Genomic DNA, 24,598 nt, shown 5'->3' on the forward strand with positions numbered 1-24,598 from the left:
CACTGGGATGATGTAGACATGGAGAGGAACTTGCCACTGTGATACTAATCTTCACTGCCAACCTAATAAGTGCTAGATTCACCATGGAAACACACTTCTGGGTATATCTCTGAAGCTGTTTCCAGAAATGCTTAACTAAGGAGGGAAAGTCCATCTTGGGTGACATCATCCTATGAGCAGTAGTCCTAGACTGCATAAAAAGGGAAAACTAAAGGGAGCATAGGCATTCTTCTTCTTCTGTTTCCTAACTGGGGATACAGTATAACCAACTGGGGATACAGTATAATCACCTGCCTCAAACTCCTGCAACCTGAGATTCCCCACCATGAAGAATTTCCGCTGGAACTAAGAAACAAAAACCAACTGTTCTTTCCTTAAGTATTCTTCTTTGCTTTATTGTCAGAGTAGCAAGAAAAGTAACAAATACAGTATCTTACCTGGGCCCCACATCTCGATGCACTGCTGCTGCAGGGTGGGACAGTTGCCCTTCAAGCAGTAGCCATGCCCATTTTGGCAAGGAAAGCCATTGACTCTAAATCTGTCGACTGGGCAGTGGCTGGATTTACCATCACACATTTCAGGCAGATCGCATTCATCTTTTGCTGCTCTGCATACAACCCCAGCCTTTTTAAGCTGCAAGAGAAGAAAAATAGAAAATATGTGTCACCTTGCCCCTTGCAAGCCCTGACATTCAAAAGTAATTCATAAGCAAATCCATTTGGTCTTCTGGGCTATGACATTTTTTATTATTGTAATTTGTTTTTGCATTACATCCTTGTCATGTCATTAGTGTTGATGTTGACCAATACTCCGAGTCCTTAAGCAATTAATATTTTGAATTTACAATGCAAATACTAAAGAAGCATAAAGTAAAATAAGAAGCATGCCAGGCAGTGTCTCAGATGGAGAGCAGAGAGTTGCCAGTCTCATTTTGTTGAATGCTTCTTTTTGTCATGATTTATGAGTTTTAAGTTGGCAACTTCAGGATTTGCTGGTTAAGTGAACCTTCTGCTGGAAAAGGAGACAGCCTTCCAAGTGCCAGATTCGCATACCTCAAGACTTTCCCAGGCATCAAGTTTCCTCAATTCTTTTCATTCTAGATTCGGGTATTTCTTGTCAACTTTTGTTATGGAATGTTGCATTGCGAAGAAAGAAATAACCAAGGATGCTCTAGTTATGTGAACTCTGTTGCAATGGTACTGTAAATTTTGCCCTTATTTCCGCAGAGAAACTTTGATTAAAAAACAAACTTTTCTGTCACTTCAGCAAATCAGAGGAGGCTTATCCTTTGCCGGCTGTGTGTGTAGGCATTGTTCATCTCATGAACCAAACAACTTCCACTCTTTTAATACCAGTTACAGGGCCAGACCAAAATTGCAGTCAGAGTTTACCGACCTTCTGAATGTAATTCCCACTGCTCCAATCAGCCTGGTTCTCTTATACCAAACCACCCCAAGTCACTTCTTCTTCCTTTCTTATCAGTTAGACATTCTGTCTTTCGATGCCTAAATCTAAACCTAAAATCAATTCCTTTCTGCTTCCCACTCATCGGAAATACTGCTTTCAGGTGAAGTGTTCTCTCTTCTCTCCAGTATAAAGTTCTGCTCTTTTTCTCCTCCATATAGTGAGGGTGAGCCCTTGAATTTAGATTTATATAATGTGTTTTTGAATTTGGGTGCTGATTTAAGATATGAGAAGCACCACTAAGTTCAAAAAACTTTATTAACAGATCTGTCAGTACAGGTAAGTTCCACCCATTGATATTATGCTGTCTAGAGGAAAGCCCTGAAGTTGTGGGTACCCATGAGAAGAAGCAGAAGGGGAAACTCCCAATGGCCTTGGAGCTGTGGAGCTGGTCATATTTGCCCATGTTGATTTGTCTACTAAATAATGATCATGTTTTGTATTTCTCAAAAATCACATTGTATGAATTCAAGATGAACAATGTGGCATTTCAGTGTGTGTGTGTGTGTATGTGTGTGTGTGTGTGTGTGTGTGTGTGAGAGAGAGAGAGAGAGAGAGAGAGAGAGAGAGAGAGAGAGAGAGAGAGATCTGTGTATTTAGGTTGGCCTTGACTCCTTTATGTAGCCAATGATAATTCTGAACTTCTGATCCTGCTTCCTCTACCTTTTGTTGCTGAGATTAAGAGCATGAATGATCATACCTGGCTCATGCTGCATTGGGGTTTGAACCCGGGGCTTCATGCATGCTAGGCAAGCACTCTGCCAGCTGAACCACATGTTGAGTCCTAAAGTCAACTTTTTTAGGGTCTGTGTTTACAAGAGATCGTACAGCCTTTGGCTCTCTGAGTCTATTTTCTTTCACTTGCTATAATGCCCTCATGGACTATTCTGATTGTTACAAATAGGAGACATACTATTTTTTTTCACATTTTCTGCTCTAAGACTCCTTTCAATCAAAAGAAAAATGAAATAATATCTCCTTTGCATTGGTGGGAGACTGGTTGAGTTGGAAAATATCCAATGAGTGATTGAGTCATTATTTTCTAGGGGGAAAAACTTTGTTGTGTCTGTGCGACTTAACATAGTCACTGCAGCATTAGTACAGAAAAAGAATCCAAGTTATAAAAGCGGCACGAATGACCCTTACTTGGCACTTCTCACAGCACTCCCCCAGGGCACACTGGAAACCTGCTTTGATTTTACAGCTCTTTGCATCACAGCATCTGTTGGTACACTCCTAGGAAATGTGAGGCAGACGAAAGTGACATATTATTTCAGGAAAATTCCATGTATAGCTTGTTTGCTACATGTAGACATCACTTGGCATTTTGTAAATTTTTCCTATAGTGAAATAGAGATATGCCCAGACCTTAGAAAGAATCTGAGCGGCTGATGGCTTGTGTGTATCTGACTTTTATTTTCATAGTTTTTAATCGTTTTACAGTTTTACATACCAACTCCAGTTGCCCCTCCCTACCCTCTTCTCACCCTCTACCTTCCCCCACCCCCATCCACTCTCCAGAAAGGTCTCCCATATGTTTTAATGGACATACACTTTCTATTCTTTTGAACAAATACATTTCCCACAAGTCTTTAATAGGACTAGTCATAAGTTCTATTTTTCTTGATAAAATATAAAGAAAAACAAAAGGAAAAGCATAGTTTTTTAGAAAAATCCAACTTATATAATCTTACTCGTTAGTTGTGGCTCTATCTCATCTTCAATTTAATTCCATTTTCAATATAGATATTAAATATTGTTAAACTAGTTATCAACATACATACTTTGGCCATCAATTTAATTCTAGTACATGTTCCAAAATAAATTATAATGTGACTCAATATATCTGTAAATGACATCATATTGCAATGTCAAATGGTTGGACACTCACGAAAACATCATACTTTTGGCTTTTGGGTTTTTTTTTTCTTTTTCCTTTTTTTTTTTTTTTTTTTTTTGAGATCCAAACCCTTTTTCTACAGGTGCTGGAGAAACTAGAATCTCAGGCGATTTCCACTGTACCTGTCAAGACTTCTACTGAAAAGCGAGACTTCAAGAGTTACAATGCTTTTCGAGTTAAAATTTAAGTAAATTTTAAATTTAAGTAAAGCCATCATCAGAGGAAGACTAACCTTGAGAATAGAAGGAATAAATCTTTAATCTTATTCTGAAGTCATTGCAATGCCAGTCCCCAGAGGGAATCACGCATTACACCTGTGAAGTGCTAAAAACAAATGGGGGTAGGGTAGAACCCTATTAAGAGTTCTGGCCCGCCTGTGAATAGGATGTGAGTAGGGTGAGGTTTGGATTGTGATGCCAACAAGTTCTGAGTCTTGACAGATGGGAGAATTGTGATGTGGCTGTGAGAGTCAAAAAACAAGACCTGGGTCTAGATATTGACTCTCGCTCTGGCCAGGTCTGTGGGCATGGGTAAGCAAACAATTCACTCTCTAAACACTGCTGTAGTGCTGCCCCCAAGGTGATGCTCACTGATCCACAGTTGCTTGAGCTACCTGAAGAATATAACCAGAATTTTAAGGATGAAGACATTGGGAGGGGTGCTACAAAGTGAGGATGGAAAGGGATCTAGTGGGAAAAATCAAGATACATTAAGATCCACACGTTCCTTGGCAGACTAGCCTGAAATATACCTACCAATCCAAAGTCTGAAGAACCATTCAGTTGTATGATATAATCTCGTATGCTTTATGTTCTCAGCAACTGATAAATGAGCTAGGTGGTTGTACAAAGGGCTAGAAGTACCTGGGGGGAGCCACAGTCACATTCCTCGTTCATCTCTAGTAATTGGTTGCCACACACTGGGATGGATATGATATCAGAAGGCAATGGGGTATTATAGAGGCAATGAGACAATTTGTCTTCAAGAAACTGCCCATAGTTGACATGGCTGCAGGAACTGAAGTCTGTGGGCATATGGAACCTATGTAGATAAAGAGAAAAAGCAGTACTACCATGCTTTAATTATGGGAAGTAACGACTGGTGTTAGCAATAATGATACTGACTAATAACTGCAGAGATCAAATCTAATACACTGACCAAGTACTAAGTTAAGCAAACATCTAAATTTCTAAATTCACCCACTTGTGTGGACATTAATATCTCAGCCTAGTGGATAAATATGACCGTTCTCAAAGTATAGCATACTGACCACTTTTAATGAAAACAAAAATGCTTCTTGGCCAGCTCATGTATCTCTCTTGTTCCTGGATCGTTATGGAAAACAGTCCAATTTTATGCATAAATCATATTCCCTTAGGTAAATACCATTGATATTTTCTTCATTTTATAAGTGAAGGTGAGCCTTAAATATGCAATAATATCTGGGAGAAATTATACTAAATGTGTAACTGGAGGGAATTCAGGTTCTTTTGGGGGAAGGAGTATAAAAAATAATTTAATAATAGAGTTGGAAGAAAGATAAGATCAGAAAAGAGGAAATATATATATATATATATACTTATATGCATGTATGTATATTCATATATAAATACACATGTACATAGATAAGTAGGTAGATAGGTAGATAGGTAGATAGATAGATAGATAGATAGATAGATAGATAGATAGATGATAGATAGATAGATAGATAGATAGATAGATAGATAGATAGATAGATAGATAGAGAATTAGGTAAGATTACCTGGAAATTTTTCCAGAAACATAGGGATATAAATATCTTTCCTATTTTTCCCTCTAAGAAATTCCTTATTTTTTTCTTTTATTAAACATAGATTATTTTTTCCTCACATAATATATCCTGCTCATGGTTTCCCCTCTCTCTACTCTTCCCATTTCCTCTTCAATGCCCATCCCACACAGACCCACTCACTTTCTGTTTCTCATTAGAAAGTAACAGGTTTCCAAGATTTAATATTAGAATATAACAAAATAAAATGTAATATGACAAAGCAAAAACTATTTGAAGTTGGACAGGATAAACCAATAGAAGGAAAAGAGCCCAAGAGAAGGCACATGAATCAAAGACCCAATTATTTGTACACTCAGGAATCCACAAAAACACTAAACTGGAAGGTACAATATATACACAGCGGACCTGGTGCAGACCTTTGTAGACCCTAGGAATGTTGCCTCAGTCTCTGTGAGTTCATATGAGCTTTGCTCTGGTTGATTTACAAGGATTTTTTTCTTGGTGTCCTCCATCCCCTCTTGCTCTAACACTTTTCTGCCTCATCTTCTGCAATGTTCCCTGGGTTCTGAAAGGGGAAATAGAATGGAGGAGACGTCCCATTTAAGACTGAATGTTCCAAGCTTTCTCAGTCTCTGTATAATGTTGGCCTATGTTCCTATCTGTGGTAAGAACCTTCTCTGATGATGGCAGATTATATTTGTCTCTCTAGGTCTGGGTTAACTTGCACAGGCTGATATTTTCCAGTTCCATCGATTTGCCTGAAAATTTGATGATGGCGTTTTTTAACAACTGAGAAATATTCCATTATGTAAATGTGCCACATCTTCTTTATTTACTCTTCTGTTGTTGAAGGACATCAGATTTTTCTTCAAAAACTCTGTACTATAATCACTCTTTCTGAGTTTATGGACAATTTGACAACAAATGTAAACTTCCTGATTTGGTTAAAATTCTTCCAATTCTAAGACATAAAGTCTTGAACAAGTTGTTGACTATTACCTTGAGGAGAGCACGAACCATAGTACATCAAAACCAGGGACAGACAGCATGCCCCAACACCCTCACCTTAGTGACTGCTCCATTACACAGACTTCAGATGGGCACTTGCAACTCAAATAGTCATGGATCATACCGAGGTTGTGCCCCATTTCATGAGCCATTGTCCCTGCAACTCGAAGATGGTAGTTACTGTGATCCTAAGGGTAATAACAGGGGAGAATGACATGTACTTCTCATGGTGACATACTCTTGGTGTTGAGTTCAGCTGAATCTCTCTGTCTCTCTCTCTCTCTGTCTCTCTCTCTCTCTGTCTCTCTCTCTCTCTGTCTGTCTCTCTCTCTCTCTCTCTCTCTCTCTCTCTCTCACACACACACACACACACACACACATACACACACACACCAAAACACACAAGTAAGAAAAGATATTGATTATTCAAACAAAATGTTGGTATAACCTTTTCAGCATTATACAAAGTGGACACTAAAACAATCAGCACTTTAAGAATGAACATTTGTGAGGATTGTGAGATACTAAAAGTCAGCTCTTCAGGGAGACAGTGATTGTACTTATGTAAATACCTGACCACAGAGCTTCAAAACCCATGAAGCAAAAATATACAGTTAAAAAGAACAAACCCCAGTAACTATGTTTAGGTATTTTAATGCCTACTTTTCATTAAGACTGAACAAATCTCAACAACACTAAAATTACCTGGATGTTATTAACAACTATAGAACATTCACAGAAGATACTTTCATGTCAGTTTATATGGAACCATTAACTAAAGACAAATATAAAAAATCAAAATTCTACGGACTGCACTCCAGTGCATAAAAATAACAAATTTTACATAACACTAATAGGTAATATAAGAGTTAAGTCTAAAAAGAAGAATTATGAATTATTTAAGGTGAAAAAATCTCAGTGTACTGATGCACCTAAAACAATATACAGTGAGGCAGTGATTGAATTAAAGAAGAACAAATAAAATGCAATATAAGTAAAGGAAAGAGAATTAGTAAGACAAGGCCGGAAACAAATGATGTTTAGAGGAAAAACTATTGAAAGTACCAATGATTTTTGCATAGAGCAAAGAAATTGATAAACACAAACTGAAATTGATCACAACAAAAAAAGAAAAGGTATTTACAATCAATATTATAAGAGGATAAGCTTGTAAGTTAGCTCCATATAGAAAAGATTGTAATGAATATAGTCAGTCAGTGGACATCTTTTCCCCCTGAAAGATGGAGCTATCGAGGTTGCTCAAATAAAGGTAATCTGAACAGTCCCAAAGTTGACTGAACCAACAAAATTTGATTTCAAAATTCTTTCTAAAAGAAAACTACAGTACCACACAGTTTTACTGGTGTATTGTGATAAACATTTTGGCAGAAACAGTAGCAAGTCTACCCAACAGTGCAGAAAATCAGAGCTGGAAATATATTCCAAGTCCTTTAGTGTGGTCAAATTCACTATAACAACCAAACCTTTAATAATCACGCTATAGTAAAAATCAAACTGTAGATTGATACGACCCTTGAGTCTAGAGCAGGGATCCTGAAGATGTACTAGCATTGTGAATGATGACAACACTTCATGAATACATCAGATTTATCCCAAAAGGCAAGATTAGGTCAATGTTTTCCTTTCAGTCACTGTGTTTACCCAGAAGCAGCAGTAGAAAACCCCTAACTCCATAGACAGGGTAGGAAAGTTGGGGAGACGCATGGAACCAATATTTGATTTTCAAACCGACCTGAACGATGCCAACAGAATGATAAGGGGAACACATTGAAGACATGAAAGCGAGGCCCACTGTTGATCCAGAAAAGTCTCTTGAGCTGTAAGGAAGAAAAGATTGAATGTAAAAATGGGGAACCTGTATTTTTATAAACAAGTTATTTAGAACTCTAAACAAGTACTGGAGCAACTTAAATTGCCAGCCATCATTTAATCCATTCAAGAAATATCTTCTCAGCATTCCATTAAAATTTACCTACACATTTAAATCCTGCCTATGATTTTCATCTCTCTATGCCATTGCTCTCTAGTATATAAATATACAGCAATTTGACTGACTTGGAAAAGTTCAAATCGCTTAGGTTCTCTAGTAACTAAGGTCATAACTTAGGAACTCATTACATTTCTCCTTAAGGAACAGACTCCACCCAAAAGTGTGTCTCAATCTAGAAGTCACTCTTCCAAGCTAAGGAGTTGTGCTTGTTATTCTCTAATTGTGCCTTTCAATGAGTCATTCCTGTAGTACTTATAGGCCAATGAGCACCTTTATCTTGGAAATGGGTTGGTACTGTGGTATGGGATTTTGGTTAAGACCATATAATTATTGTGGCTAAGAGCATACGTCCATTGTGGTTAAGATCATACACTCATTGTGGCTAAGAGCGCACAGCCATTGCCATTAAGATCATAATCCATCGTGGCTAAGATCACACATCCGTTGTGGTGCTGTGTAAACTTTAAGGCTAGGTCGCAATGAGCCAAGTTTCTCCTGGACTTCAAGGAATGCTGATGTGAGAGAAGCCAAACACTTTTTTAAAATCCTACTGCAATAAGACAGCTACACTGGAGGAAATCTACGCTGACCACATGAAAGATTGTATATAGAGGAATACAGCCTGGCCTGTTCCAGCCATACTAGCCCAAGTGTGTGTGTGTTTGTGTGTGTGTACATACATATGGGAATTAAGCTTATAATAAACTCATAAGTTTTGAATTAATTTGTTATGATCAGTACAAAATATAAATTAATTCTACAGGGCATAGGCCACCCACTTCCATGTCATGCCCTGTTGCCTGAGGAAGCAGACTCTTTAGTCATTTCAAATCCATGATGGCAGCTTCCTTCTGTCTGAAATGACTGAAACTATGCACCTGTGCAGAGGCACATTCTTGATCTCAGAAGTCAAAGTTCAATGAAACTTTCATTCCTTGTATTATTTTATCTCTTGTTTTCAAATGGCCCTTCAGCAGAGCAGTCCCAGTCCGGGATTTTAATACAACAGTCAATCTTACTTTGATTCTAGAAGTTTCTCCTATCTCGTGGCTAAAGTGAATTGGTTCTTCTAAACACAGTCTAAATCCTTCTTTTCATGGTCTAAATTTGTCCTTCTTCTGTGTAAACACAATAAAACAGAATTCTGATAAATAATAACTTACCTTATCTTTACTTTTTTTTTCAAAAGCCAATATGTGGACCCAAAGTAAATCATATTCAACAAGGACCCAGTTGAGTATATTTTAAAACCCTTTCAATCTCCCTTTTTCAATTTTCTTTTTATATCTTACATGTGCCCCAAGATATCACTTCATTGCTGAGGCTCTGACAAGAGAGTCTATGGTACATGTCATGCAGAGTGCAAAGAAACTATACATACGAGATTAACTGGGCAATATCATGATGCTTCCGCTTTAGTAGATCATTTCCTCTCCATCTAGAGAAGTTTTCCAGGGTGGTGTTGGCATCTGGGGTTATCTTTATTTTATCCTCATCGGTCCAGATTTCCATTCCAACTAAGGCTACATGGGCATTAAGCTTTTTGTAAAGCTGTCCAAAAAGAATACATAGAAAAGCAATGGGTTATAATAGTGAGATTACTGTTTAATATTTTCAGTGCACTTTATCTTTCAAAAGTATCATGTCATTTATCACTATGCACATTGCTATAATTTTTCAGATAAATATGCTCATCTGGAAATTAGCTTAAGTAACATTTTGAGGGTTGTTTTCAAGATTGAATGAGCTAATATGGGTAAGAAAGGTACTACAGTTCTAGACTTAATGGGTCTATTTTGTTTTTTGTTTTCTTTTAATTCCCTGGAATAATTTTCTATTGGGATTTGGATATCAGTATTGGGCTAGTTTGAATATATTTGACCCCATAAGATCATAGGGAGTGGCACCATTAGGAGGTGTGGCTTGTTGGATGAAGTGTGGTCTTGTTGGAGGAGGCTGAATGAGACACACCTCTAATCCAGACCTTGAGGCTGGAGAGCACACATTTAATCTGAGCCACACCCACTGTTGGAAGTGTATCACTGTGGGGGCAGACTTTGAGGTCTTTTTCTCAAGTTTCACTCAATGCAACAGTCAGTTGACTTCCTGTTGCTGCAAGATACAGGACACTTGGCTACATCTCTAGCACCATGCCTGCCTGCATGGCCCCCATGCTCCCGCCATGATGGACTGAACCTCTGAACTGTAAGTGAGCCACCACAATTAAGTGTTTTCTTTATAAGAGTTGCTGTGGTCATGGTGGGGAAATAGTAAACTCTAACTAAGACAAATAGTTTCTTAAGTGGATTTGGGGGAAAACTCTTACTAAATAAAGTTTGATTTGTTGATTTTGGTCTTAAGCACAGGGTGGTACTAATATGCCGGTGGGGATATCAGAGGATGTCAATGTAGCTTATGGAATACAGCCCATGGATAGATAGCAAAGTTATGCTGGGTACATTCTGCAGAGGCAAAGTCCCAGGAGGATTGTTTCCAGAGTACTCCTTGCTCTTTCGCTTCCTTCTGCTTGCTGCTGCCATGTTCCTGCTGTGTGTGGCATGAATGAATGGACCCCACTGTATCTAGAAGTATGATTGTTTCTTGAGAAAAGCCCACTCCTTTCTGGGCAATTAACTTTCAGATCATGATGAAGATGATTTTTTATAAGGGCTATGGTGATTAATTAGATCTATGATTTAATTGGAAAGTATCAAATACTTTTGAAGTTAATCCAAAAGATACAAGTGGTTAGAAGTTAATAAAGATGACTAGGGAATCAGTTTAGGTTACTCTGCAAATTGCTCCAATAAGAGATAGAAAAAGGGCACAATTAGGCTAGAAGCCACCGCGTTAGATATAAAATTTGCAGAGGATGGAAAATAAGAACAGAGATGTTTTGTGCATTGTGACCCATAAATTCTGCCCATGGAAAGAAAGTATTATGACCACCCAAGATTGAGCCTGAGTTCCTTGAACATATAGCTTAGAGAATTAATCACAGGACCAGGCATGCACCTTGAAAAAACAAAGTTGTGAAAGAAAATTAAATGATCCCATTATGTGCAAAGAAAAGTTGATGATCAGCTGACCACTTGTTTAAGAGTAAAGAATAGAAATCTGCTACATTCACTAAAGCTCAAGCAGCTGCCTGTTAGTACAAAAGAACTGGCTGACAAATACTTGACTTGTTAAAAACTCTGCTAATAGGTAATAAAAGAACCATTGCTTTAGGGTGAAGATGTTATGTTGGGAAAATTAATACCAAAAAAATTATTTAGCTACTTATAGGCTTCTAAGGAAAACATGTAGTTTCTGCTTATAATGTGATTTCTAAAAATAAGTAGCTTGTGGTGAGGAGGTGATCTTTTCTTGCATAGAAATCCTTGTCTTGTGTGGTATAAAAGGGATAAAGGGGAAACATAGAACAGAACGAGCTATAGAAAGAAAACTTTAATGAAGAATTAATCTCTGGCCCTCAGAAGTCTCCTGTGTGTATACAGCTGCGCCATCACTATACTCTTCTCCATTCTCACTGGCCTGCTGGAAGCTGACCTTTCAGCAATATTAATACCTACTGAAATAGCAAAACCCATCGTCATTCCTTGGAGTCCCTTTTAGCCTTAGCTTCAGGGGACTTGACTCCCCGTCCTGGACTCATGCTCATTCATGGAAACATTCAAGGTCATCTCTTAACAAAGTGTTTAAAGTTACATTTAATAAAATATAACATACCATGTTGACGTAATTGGCCATCTCAAGCACTCTCTTTCTTATTTCGGTAAGATTTTTGTTGTACTTCTTAAACTAAAAGGCAAGGAAAAGACAGAAATAGAAATGGGAGCTGATAGCAATTAATATAATTGGACACAATTTAACTTACTTTACAGTGATTATAAGTAATTATCACTTATTAATATTTAAAGGATAAAAGCAAATTAATTCATCTTTAATGGAAATTAACATTAAATTTTCTGGGAATAACATATTTTTCCTCCCTTGACATAGAGGAGAGCATATAGCTCTTAAAACTTTAGCCATGCATGGTGGTCCACCTGCCATCTCAACAGTTGGGGACCGGGGCAAGAGGACCATGATAAGGACAGCGTTGGCTGCATACCAAGACTCTGTCTCAAGTAAAACGGTAACACAGTAGAGCAAAGGATTTATTCTAAATGTGCTTTAAGTTTCATGATTTCCCAACTGTGCATAATCAGAACAAAGCACAATTTATCATTATAAATATATGCATAGTAGATGTAACTAATGCAATGAGACCAGAGATTTGGGTTCTGGGCTAATTAATTTCCCCATAGTTTTGATATCCAAGCATTTTTTTGCATTAAACACACAGAGTGCTTGTTTAGAAACTCACAATTAGAAAATGTGTTCCTAGAAAAGAAATTGTCTTCTGGGATCTATCACCAAAGGTTGCCTTTCTTCAAAGAGCCCATCCACTGGGCTTCTGCACTTATGACTGCCTCCTCCAGAACATAAATCCTATATTACAAATTAACTGCCTTACAAATGACAACATGATGAAGGAGTTTAAATGGGAACTAAATTTTATCTCCAAAGATAGTAAGAAAAGAGATTTATAGGACCAACAATGAGATTTATATATATTTGTCTTTTGCTTATTTCTGAGGAGAAACACTTGTCTATTTTATTATAAATATCAATTTCATATACTTAGAATAATTTCTCTATATGGTTCATATTTTTGAATACCAAATGAAGCTAGACATTTATGTTTCACACAATAAGTTTATGCACAAGAGAATTTTGTGAGATGCATTTATCCGATGTAATTACCTCACCATTATCCAGGACCAAAAAATATTCAATATATGTCTTAGGTTCGTGAGCCTTCCCACCATTCAGCTTCTGAAATAAAAGGAAGACCATGACTAAGGCAACTCGTTTCTCTGTGGATCTTTTACTTAGCATGTGCCACCTTAGAAGATTAGGTGGTACCTGACAATCAGGACAGAAAATATTGCTGTTTGAACTCTACCACCACATTCAGGCATGCAAGCAGACAGAGTTCAGAAATGCTTGTCTTTCATGTTTCTATCATCAGAAACCAATTACTGAAGGTAGACTCTTGCATACTATCTAGTGAGATGTATATTTATCTCCCATTTTCCATAGCAATAGAATATTTACCAGCAATTTCTATGCAGTCACAGCACTCTGGGTACTGGGAAAGATAAGAGCACTTGGTCCATCAGCTTAGTAACTCACAAGAGACAAACACACACTTGCACTCACACCGGCAGGCACACCCATACTCACATCAAGTGTAATTAGTGCTGTGGGATGGATTCAATGAGTGATTGCAGCTGGGTGATTAGATGATGATTACAAAATAGAGAGTTAGAAGATGCATTTTTAAAGACTTGAGCTACCATGGAATACTCATAAAAACAGGAACTCAAGAAATAAAAATAATTGGAATGTAAACCAGAAAAGAAAAAAATGTAAAATCCGGATCTCTTTGGCTAATTGACAGTGATATGTTTAAAAATCAGGGGGAAAATGTTGTTTTTTCATCAGAATAATGGAATAAAAATTTATAGGAGGGAGACATACAAAGTAGGGAATGCTAGACAGACTCAGACAGACGTCTGTAACTAATGGCAGTGGTTGGAACTGTCTGCTAAATGTGATGAGTGGAAAGCCATCCAGGGACTTTAGCATGATGCATTTTATAACAAAGCATCACTCAACCTAGGCCAGGGAGAGTAGATTCTGCTAGGATGGAAACAGACGTAGAAAGGATGGATGCAAGTTGTTGTTGTGGTGATCTTGGAATGCTCTCCCGAGAGCCCAATGCAGAACTGAAATACGTGAAGAGATGGATAGCAAGCATTCTACTAACTGAGCAATATCCTAGCCCTACAATGGTCCATTGAAGGAAAGAAGGTGTGGGACAAGATGAGATTACCTGGGAAGAATTCACTGAGAAAGCAAAACGCAGGGAACAGTTTGCCATGGGCTTCTAATATCAAGTGACCAACCAGAAGAGGAGTGAAAAGAAAGGTGTTCCAGCCCACAGCACACAGTAGCAGGTTGGGAAAGCAAGGCCATTCCTACATGATCCCTAAGAATCAAGATGGGAAGAGCAGAGGCTAGTGCCAACCAGAACCAGCACGATACTGAGAGAAACATGTAGCCAGGGCAAATTCTTCTGGTTTCCTAGATAAGGATGGTGGAGATTCAATCCGTGCCAAAGAGATTGGCCTCCAGTTTTACACAGAAGCAGTCTGCCTGGTGTTCCCAGATTCTGAGAACACTTGGAAGAGATCATCAAGCAATGTAAGTAAACGGACAGGAACACGTTAGTACACACCACACAGCTGGAAACAGCTGGGTTTGTTTCTTCTTCTGTGGTCAGAACAGGATTCCACACAAGAAAGAATATTCTTTGGGGCTGAAGAGACAGTTCAGCAGATAAGAGCACTGGCTGCTCCTCCAGAAATCCTGAGTTCAATTCCCAGAAACCACATGTGACTCACAAAAATCTATCATGGGATCTGACTCTTATACACAAAATACATAAGTAAGTCTTTTTAAAACTGGTTCTCCAAAGAAGAGAATATTCTGTGTTTCTAAGGGTAGACTCTATGTTTATATTGCTTGTTACTGCATCTCTAGCACACTGAATATCTCTGAGCACAAATCCATCGTATTCCTACCACAACAGAAAAGTCTTTGCACGTGTGTACTTTGTGGAGAGCTTCAGAGGGCACTGTGAGTGCTGTCTGCTCCTCACTGGCCTATATCATAGCTCAGATTTCTTTTTAGCCTTCGCATATGGTTGATGATAACAGTTTGTGCACAGATTCATATTAAGTGAATTAGTAACATACAACTTTTCCCATTAGCAAAAGTATACATTGTTAGTTTCAGTGGTGACTATAAAATGTGAACTAAGCACACTGCTAAGATCAGAACCAAGGGCTGGAAAGGTGGCTGAGCTGATATAACCCTCCCTGTGAAAATGTGAGTGCTGGAAGCCAGATCCCTAAACCCACTGTGAAAGATTCGTGGACATGGCAGCCTGCCTTTAATCCAAGTACAGAAAGGGCAGAGACAGGTTATTCCTGGAGCAACCTAGCTACGCAGAGAGTATCAATAATGGCACGCTCTGGGTTCAAGAAACCGTGGCTCATTATCGAAGCTGTGGATCATTTGAGGAAAACACTTGACATCAACCAGGGGTCTCTACAGACACACATAGGGTCATGTATACACATATGCCTGGACATACAACACACATACATGAGAAGAAGAAAAGGAAAGGGTTAGGACCCAGGTTAGGACACAAAACTAAAATACCAGTAACAATCAAACTCTACATACAATCAGTCTGGTGGCAGATGGGACCACGTTCCCATGCAGCCCTTGTTGCCACCGCACATCATCCACGCCACAGCTGCTGTTAGCATGGTCTTCGTTGGGGTCGTTCTTGAAGACTGCATGGGCATGCTCATCCAGACTCACAGATCTCAAAGGCTCGATAAAATATCGTTCATCTCCTTGACTGAAGTAGCCCCTGAAGAGCACAAGAATTCAGACTTCTTAACGAAAAGTTTTCTTTGAAGTTACACAGACACAGTGTCTTCAATGGCTTCATGACTTCCTAGCCAAGGCCAAAGATGTCTTCAATGGCTTCATGACTTCCTAGCCAAGGCCAAAGAAGTTTAATCTTATGGTAACAAAGTAGCCCAGCTTTCTTGTTTCTGGAGAATGTTTCCTGATTCAAACTTCACTTTTCATCCCGTTCCTACACTACAGGGGCGTTGAAAGGGATGGTCGCTTTGGAGTCTTATGAAGGATTAAAATTCTAGGCCTGTTCTGATTAACCAAGAATCCAGAGAAACATTAATTCAGCAGGCTCATTTTTTGGTCTATAAACTAGAAAATAGAAGGGCCAGGAGGAGGGTGGTAGGGGTGGACAGACAAAGCAGGTGAAGTGTGTTGCCAGGGAACATTTCCAGCATCTTCACAAGCCCTGGTCCTGAAGTCTGAGATGATTCGTGGCTGGTTGCTCACTGCATTGTTTTTAAGGCTTACTAGCTTTTGTGCAAACGACAAGAAATTCCAGTTGTGTTTTCACTCCTTAATTTATCTAGAGCTCCAATGGCTTAAGATTGGTCTGCATCATATTGAACAAGACTATTAAGCCCTGTACTGAAAGTGGGGAATAAAAGATCTCACAGTCTCTTCCTTCATGAACCTTATATTCAAAATGAGGAAAATGAGTGTGGAGAAATCATTTAAAAAGTATATGTGGTTATTTAGCAAAGGCATATATATGCAGCTATGTCTAATTAGTATGAAGTGGAAATGCATGAGTATACAGTGTCTAAAACTGGAAGACAGCAAGTGTGTGTGCTTATTTCAGATGGTTCAGTTGAAGTCCATTGTAGTGGAAGCAGGACATTTGAGTAGAGACAGATGTAGCGAACCAACAGGATGTAACTAGAAGACATAATCACTGGAGCTTGATAAGGAAATGGAGGCTAGAGAGATGAGGCAGGGCATCTTCAAGGCTTCATGATGCCTGACTGGCTAAGTTATAATGATTATTCCACTCATGAGGTCAAGAACACAGGGAAAGTAATGATTTATGAGACAATTAATTGACTTAGTTTAGAACACATTAAAACTTAAATTCTTATTCAAGGTATCCAACTAAAAGTGTGGAAAAGGCAATTGGTCAGTTCTTGGTATTGATGGGGTAGACCGGAACATGGGGAGTCACTAACCAGACAGAAAGACACAGATGTTCTTAAGAATAAAACTAGAGAGTAATAAAAGTGAGGAGAGGTTAGAGGAGCTACTCCACTCTCAAAGAGTCTGACTATAAAACTGAGTCTAAAAACTCTTCACTTTTAAATGAGAAAAAGAACAAAAACAAAATGGAAGGCGGTTCAGTCGTATAATTTTCGTACTTTAAAAGAAATGGTATGTTGGTGTGAAATTTCAAAATTGTGTGATTCCTAGAATCACACTTAACTATATTATGTAATTAGTTATACTTGAGGATCTTCAGACTTTTCAGACATGAACTCTATGCCAGTGGGATGTGGAAAGATTCCTAAAGTCTCACCGTAGACCGTCACACATGCTGATGCTGGCTTCAGAATCTTTCTCATCTATGATGTGTCCTTGGTAGTAACAGTTAACCTAAGGGGAATGAAAGATGTTTTGTAAATGAAAGTCTTCAGACTTTCAGAGGTTTTAGACTCCACAACCAACTGGAATTTGAAATCTTTGCATAGGAACAACTTTCTGAGGCACAGTAGTTATGTTAGAGACTTTTTAAAAAATGAAATACAAGCATTTTATGTATTAAATCGTTTATGATAGCTAATGACTCCCTAAATTCTTATATTATACAGTGTGTATTATACATAGTACTGTAAATATAGTATACTATATAACATTATATAGTACAGTCTACATATTATTGCAATGTATTAGTAATACTGTATTACTAATAATATATTAGTAATAATAAAATAGATGAGTACCATGGATTTAGTTATCTAAGTTTAAAATCTGAGTCTTCAAAAATCTAACTTTTACTTTCCTTCTATAAAAATGTATTACTCTCTGCACTTTTTCCAATTTGGAGTGACCACTCCCCTATCCCATTTTAAACCTATGGGTTATTCGGGTTGTTTGTCCAAAGAATCAAACTAGATTAAAATGAACCTGCACAACAGGCCATGATTCTATTTGGAGCAAGGTTCCAGAGTTATTTCTCCATGTGGCTGTTCCACACCAGAGCCTCCTATCTTGAAAAGAATGTGACTACATAATCCCAGAAGGTTTGAAGGCTTGCAACATCAAAAGAAGATCTGAGGTAGATGCTTTGTCACACAGTATGGGTTCCATGTGTCAGGCTCCACATGGGGAACTCAGGGGACAGATCAAGAGCAGAATTACTTATGACAATATAGAGTTCTGCAATTGATGTTGTATAAAAGGTGACTGAGCCTTTGTTTCCTGTTGGGTGTCATTATGTAAATGGAGACTGTTCATTCATTTTTCAACTGCCAAGACCCGAATAATCACACAGAAACTTTATTAGTTACAACACAATTTGGCCAATAGCTTAGATGCATTCTTAGTTAGCTCTTACATCTTAAGTTAACCCATTTCTCTTAATATATGTATCACCACAAGGCTGTGGCTTACCAGTAAGGATTCAGAGTCCTTCTCCCTCAGCAGCTCCATGGAGTAACCCTGACTCCACCTACTCTCTCTCTATATCTCTGTTTGAATTTCCTGCCTGGCTTTATTCTGCCTTGTCACAGGCCAAAGCAGTTTCTTTATTAGCCAATGATAATGAAACATATTCACAGCATACAGAGGGGAATCCCACATCAATGCTGAAGTAGTCTTCAGTGTGACAGACCACATAATTTGGAGGTGTGATAACAAATATCTAAAAATACCAGGCGTACGTATCTCTTCATGTTACAGAGTTCCTTACAGAAAATAAGTCTTTAAAAAAGTATGAGCTCCTACTGCCGGCCTCCCATGAAAACTGGAAAAAGTTCCTGGGGTCATCCTCCATTATTCTTGGGAAAATATAATAATGTGAGAAGTTCAATTAAGTAATTATTGCTATTGGAGACCAAGACTGCAAAAGCAGTTCCAGCCCTGTTTGCCTGGCACGGACACTGGAGGTAAGCCTGCAGGGTGCACTCCACTAGTAAGGGACTTGGGAGACTGTTTTTACCACGATTTGTGGGCTTGTGGTGACCTTCTTTCCACTGGAATTATAGTATGTTTCCGAGTAGCTTGGTGCTAGGAGCTTGCTGGAGAAAGAAAAAGAAAGAGCATAATTACACATCTCAACTGTGAAAGTCCAGCAAATGAATAAGCCTTCCCAAGCTGTGAAAACAAGTGTTAACTCCTCAGCTTTCCCTACATGCCCGACAAGTCTACACAGGAAAGCAATGCTCACATTGGTCAGGCAGGAGGGGTAGGAAGAGGGGGGGGGGCAGGGACATTCCAGAGGACTGTGGAAAAAGCCCCTCATCACAGGGGACTTGGTTGCTATTCCCAGGAGAAACTTGAGAAGAAGCAGAACCGAGGTCAAAGGTGGTAGAAAACAGTTCCTGCAAGGAGTTTGGCACAAAGGCATAGCATTACCCGCCCCCCTCTGCCCCAGTCCTTTCTAAAGGACAGTAATGTGAGGCCCTCTCTCCAGCACACAAACGGACAAACTAGCAAAACTCAAAGCAAATTATATTGGAACCACTCCAGTCCTTGGTAAAACAATCTAACCTGTCTTCTTGCACCTCATTGTTGGGTTCTACTTACAAAGTTTCAAAAGCCTAGTAAACTATTAATTTACCTAATGCCTTTCTACAACTCAAGAGAAAAGCGCATTGGCTGGCTCCTTGGGCTCATTGCGAGTGAAGGCTGGAGGGGCAAGAATTGGAGGCACTAAAGCTCATGACAGCCCCTGCTGGCACACGTTCCCACTGTAGCCTGTCGCGGGGGAGGACAGCAGCAGCTGGACACATACTCACTTGTTCTTCTTCAAATACAGGATCGCCACCTTTCCATTGATTGTCATCTGGTACTTTAGCTCAGTTTCAAATGCTTCCTGCAAAAAATACACCAAGAGTTACTTATGATCAACCAGTGGCAATTTCTATCGATGTAATCCTTGGTAAGTAATGCTTGATTTCTCTAGCAGTGGACTGTGAAACCAACTGTCTATCAAGAAGTGTTCAACCTGTGGGTCATGACCCCTCTGTTGGGGGGTCACACATCAGATATTCCACATATGAAATATTTACATTACAATTCATAACAGTAGCAACATTGTAGTTAGGAAGAAGAAATAAAAATAATTTTATAGTTGGGGGTCACCACAACCAAAGGAACTGTATTAAAGGACCACAGCACTGGGAAGGTCGAGAACCACTGGTCTCTACCCTGGTCTCAATCCACCAACTAAACAGACAAATAAGCTCTGTGTGTGCATGTGTGTACATGTGTGAGTGTATGCTGAGAACTCACCCCAGAATCTTGGAAATGCTGGCTAAGGACTCTATCACTGAGTTCCATTCTAGGCCCCTTATCTGCTATCTTTATATATAGTCTTGATATGCTTGGCAAGGCTTTATTTGGATCACCAAGTGGTTTATGGAAACAAATATTTATATTCCAGAACATAGGTTAGAGGATGGGATGAGGGAGTGGGGGTGTAGGGCTATGCTAAAGACATAGAAAGTGCCTTTAACTAGGGCCAGCTTAGGGGTGGGTGAAGGATTGCCTAGCAACCTGAACTCTGTCACTAGTGAATGAAAGCATGAAACAGCTCCTGCCTTTCCACTCTGAATTCCACATAAGCATCATGCCGTGAGCACCCCACACACATTTGTACATACATACACACACATATATATGTACATAATGTATATATACTCATGTATGTATGCACATGCACATACACACATATACATGTACTAAACAAATAGATGTAATAAAAATTAAAATACCCAAGCAAATAGCTTCAAACTAGAAGGGAAGGTTTCATTTACTCTCATAGACACATGCACACATATGCACACACCACCCTATATTTTGTAAAACCAACGTTATTTTAGATTCAAGAACTAAATTGTGTAAGGCAAGCCATGAAGTGTGATTTCAGGAAATGATCCTGTTAGTCTGCACATTAATATACCACAATGACTTTACAGAATATATAAGGTGATCGAGAGAGAGGGAGGGAGAGAGACAGAAATGTGTGTGTGTGTGTGCACGCGCACACGTGTGCGTTCATGTGTGTGTTTGTAAACATTTAAGTGGCAGAGAATCCACAAGAAAAGGTAGAGAGTCAGACATAAGCACTGGCGAGGAGAGAAAAAGACAGCATCAACACTGACTTTCAAATAGCTGATGTCGCAAAGAAGAAGTGAAAAAGCCCATTCACAGAAATCAGAAAACCCTTGAAAATGTGTCATAATGCATGTGACACCGTGGGTATCACAGGCAGAGTAGTTATTTTCAACCTACTTCACTTTGTGTAAGTTAAATCTTCCATTTTCCACACAGTACCACCACCATTATGCACTTGAAGACAGAGGATTATCTAAAGTCAGAGTTTTCAACAGGAGAACTGGCAAAGCTAAACATGAACACACACTCACCCTTGCCACTCGGTCACCATATATCAGAATAATATAAGGCTTGCGTGGCTGTTCAGAGGTAGCCTAGACAAGCAATGTGTCTGCAGTAACAACAAGCATACAACATTATACACATCACTCTGCAAAACCACTCTAAAGATCAAAATTGTGAGACTGGAGGAACAATTCCTTTGTTAAAAGCACTTGACGCTCTCTCAGAAGACCCCAGTGGGGCTTCTAACACCTAAGAAGAGTGGCTCACAAGAACCGGGAACTCCATCTCCAAGGGGACTGATGACCTCTTTTGACCCTTACAGGTAACTACCTGCACTTGCACATATATACACAAAGACATATGGCACATATGTATAAATAATTTAAGAACTCAGTAACCATCTACCACAGCCAGTAAATAATTATGGTTTCATATCAAAATATAAATTTCAAATAAAAGCTTGATTTGTGATCATTTCATAGCTGTGATAAACTCACTTTACCTATGTTCAAACTTCCTCAAAACACTTAGACAAAAATGTCAGCTACATTTTTGATATTGAAAGAAGTTATTCAAAGAAAACTTCCTTGAGGAAGACTCTGCTGCAGATGGATTCCACCAGAGTCGGTGGGACATTTTCCTGATAAAGATGTTTTGAAAAAGAGACTTGTTGTGACAATTACTAGGTAAAGATGTGTTACATTTGTTTATGATGAAGTATATTACCTTATCTGTGTAAAGATTTGTTACATTTGTTTATGCTGCATTTGTTTAATTATGGAAAGATGTGTTGCTGCTTCCACCTTGCCCACCTAAGGCACCTGATTTGACTAATAAAAAGTTGAATAACCAATAGGTAGGCAGAGAAAGGATAGAAAGGATTGGTGGGCAGAGAGAATAAGCAGGAGGAGAAATCTAGGCTTGAGAGAAAGAGAGAGGAAAGAGAAGAGAATGAGGGAGAAAGAGAGGCCCCCGTCCCAGGGGCAGGAAGCCTGGCAAGCACAAGACAGACAGACAGACACTAGAGGAAACAAGAAAGTAACATAGAAAAAGAAAGAAAGGAAGAAAGAAAGAAAGAAAGAAAGAAAGAAAGAAAGAAAGAAAGAAAGGTCCAAGGCAAAAGGTAGACAGAAACAAGTTAATTTACATTAAAGAGCTAGCCAGAAATGAACTTAAGCTAGGACAAACATTCATAATTAATAAGACATCCCCACGTCATGATTTGGGAGCTGGTTGGTGGCGCCGAAGGAAAAAGCCTGGTGCACAGACTCTACTAAGAGTTCTGCTAGCACCAATTGGAGTGGGAAGAAACTGAATGAAGAAATTTCTGATGGGGGGATATGCACTCCTGAGTAGTTGCATTTTAGATGATTTCAGTTATCAGTGACATCCCGTCTATCTCTGTGTTTCTGACTCCCATCAAATGTTGCAGAATGTACATAATTAAAACGTTGTTGTTGAATGGGACATCATATTTTACTTTGCAGATAGGCCCTCTAAGTATAGCTCAGGATGGCCTACAACTCACTATATAGCCCAGGCTGGTATCCAACTCACAAATATATAGACAACCCCCCAGGAATGTGCACTGCCATGCCCAGATCTGCATATCATGTTTTAGCTTTCTTCTTGTGACTAATTAAAAATCCTAGCTACTGCTGCCTGACAATGTGTTATTTCATTACAATATAAGAATTATACAAAATTTAATGCTTTCTACATAGAAAAGGTACAAATTTCAGACAAAATGCTAATTTATAGTCTTTTGTAATTTGTTTTATTTTCTCATTCTGGTTTAGAATCTAGTTTAAGGCAATAATTCTGTGTGTGGGTAGATGGTAGATAGGTAAATAGTAGAACTTGTAAGTTATAAATAATTATTTGGAAGCCTACAGCATAAATTATTATAAAATATCAAAGTTTGTACTCTGTAACAACATATATCACTTATTGTATAAAATGAAGTTAGAAGAACTGTGGGCTGTAGTGAAAATTAAAAGCTTGGAAAACAAACTAATATAACAGTTAATACCATTAGTCTCCAAAGAAATAAATATGAATATATGAGTATATAAAAAACAAAAGTGTGGTAGGATCAAAAACCCATTGCCATTGTACTGGCTTTGTGGGAGCCTAGGCAGTTTGGATGCTCACCTTACTAGACCTGGATGGAGGTGGGTGGCCTTTGGCCTTCCCACAGGGCAGGGAACCCTGATTGTTCTTTGGGCTGATGAGGGAGGGGGACTTGATTGGGGGAGAGGAAGGGAATTGGGAGGCAGTGGCGGGAAAGAGACAGAAATCTTTAATAAATAAATAATTAAAAAAACACAAGTGTGTTTGTGTGTGTATGTGTACGCGTGCGTGCGTGTGTGCGTGTGTGTGTGTGTGTGTGTGTGTGTGTGTGTGTGTGTGTATTCAAGAGTCTTTGAGAAAACCAGAGAGTTACCTGGGAGATGCTCAGTTGGTAAATGTAAGCATTAGGACTTGAGTTCCTTGCCCAGAACCCAACTCTTTAAAAAGCCTGGCATGATGGTCCATGCTTCTAATCCCAGCCAAAAATATATGGAAACAGGTAGATCCTTACTGTCCAGCCTAATAGTGAATGAGAGTGTTCCAGTTCATTTGTTGAGAGACTCTCAACAAAGTGAATACAATGAAAGACAATGTAAGAATGACTATGACCCCCCCCTACATGTATACATATGTGCCCAGGCACACACATAGGCTGCATGTACAAGAAAGAAGACAATCACAGACGTACTAACCTTTGGCTCTGGCTCTTTGATCTCTCTTTTACGCAATGGGTGAAGTCTTATGGGATAAACCACTTCATAATTCTTGGCCTTAGGGAGTTCTTTGGCTGCACTCGCTGGGGGAGAAAGAAGGAAGAGAAGACAAAGCTGTGGGACAGAAGCAGCTGTTCACCATGATGGGTGATGCCACACAGAGCCCTTCAGGGATTTGTGTCCTGACGCAGGGAAAGCTGGAGAACACTAAAAACCCATTCACCACCCCACCCCAATGTTTAATCTCGGTCCTTTGGTATTGCTCAGGGAGGTATTTCCAAATGTCTCTCTGAGGACAACATTTTTTGTTAATGTTCCCACTTCTTTTTACCCTTTTGGATCCGGGCAGTGACTCTACAGCAGGAGAACGAGACAAATACAAGCTAAGCAGCATTCCGTTCCCGTGGATGCTGGTTACTCCCACGATAACACAATAGAAATACTCCAAGACCTCGCTACTATGAAAATGAAATCAGACGCACACCCTTTCTGAT

At 39.0% G+C, this 24,598-nt stretch overlaps 1 protein-coding gene and 1 long non-coding RNA gene across 3 annotated transcripts in view; both read right to left on the bottom strand.

Moving 5' to 3' along the window:
- The window catches only part of LOC142835466 (uncharacterized), a 506,414-nt gene that overhangs the window by 269,146 nt on the left and 212,670 nt on the right, over nt 1-24,598 (bottom strand). The gene's annotated exons all lie outside the window — the stretch shown is intronic.
- Nucleotides 1-24,598, bottom strand: part of Adam28 (ADAM metallopeptidase domain 28) — a 54,568-nt gene that overhangs the window by 24,418 nt on the left and 5,552 nt on the right. The window contains exons 2-14 of the mRNA XM_075949092.1: nt 24,084-24,187; nt 19,713-19,789; nt 18,914-18,992; nt 17,273-17,349; nt 15,520-15,712; nt 12,967-13,038; nt 11,887-11,958; nt 9,536-9,705; nt 7,897-7,981; nt 6,201-6,331; nt 4,228-4,405; nt 2,611-2,700; nt 438-633 (exon numbers count right to left, since the gene is read on the bottom strand). Of these exons, the coding sequence (XP_075805207.1) occupies nt 438-633; nt 2,611-2,700; nt 4,228-4,405; nt 6,201-6,331; nt 7,897-7,981; nt 9,536-9,705; nt 11,887-11,958; nt 12,967-13,038; nt 15,520-15,712; nt 17,273-17,349; nt 18,914-18,992; nt 19,713-19,789; nt 24,084-24,187 (1,524 nt within the window). The remainder of the gene's footprint in view (nt 1-437; nt 634-2,610; nt 2,701-4,227; nt 4,406-6,200; nt 6,332-7,896; nt 7,982-9,535; nt 9,706-11,886; nt 11,959-12,966; nt 13,039-15,519; nt 15,713-17,272; nt 17,350-18,913; nt 18,993-19,712; nt 19,790-24,083; nt 24,188-24,598) is intronic.

Source organism: Microtus pennsylvanicus, chromosome 15 (assembly GCF_037038515.1).
Source record: "Microtus pennsylvanicus isolate mMicPen1 chromosome 15, mMicPen1.hap1, whole genome shotgun sequence".
In the NCBI taxonomy this organism is placed as follows: domain Eukaryota; kingdom Metazoa; phylum Chordata; class Mammalia; order Rodentia; family Cricetidae; genus Microtus; species Microtus pennsylvanicus.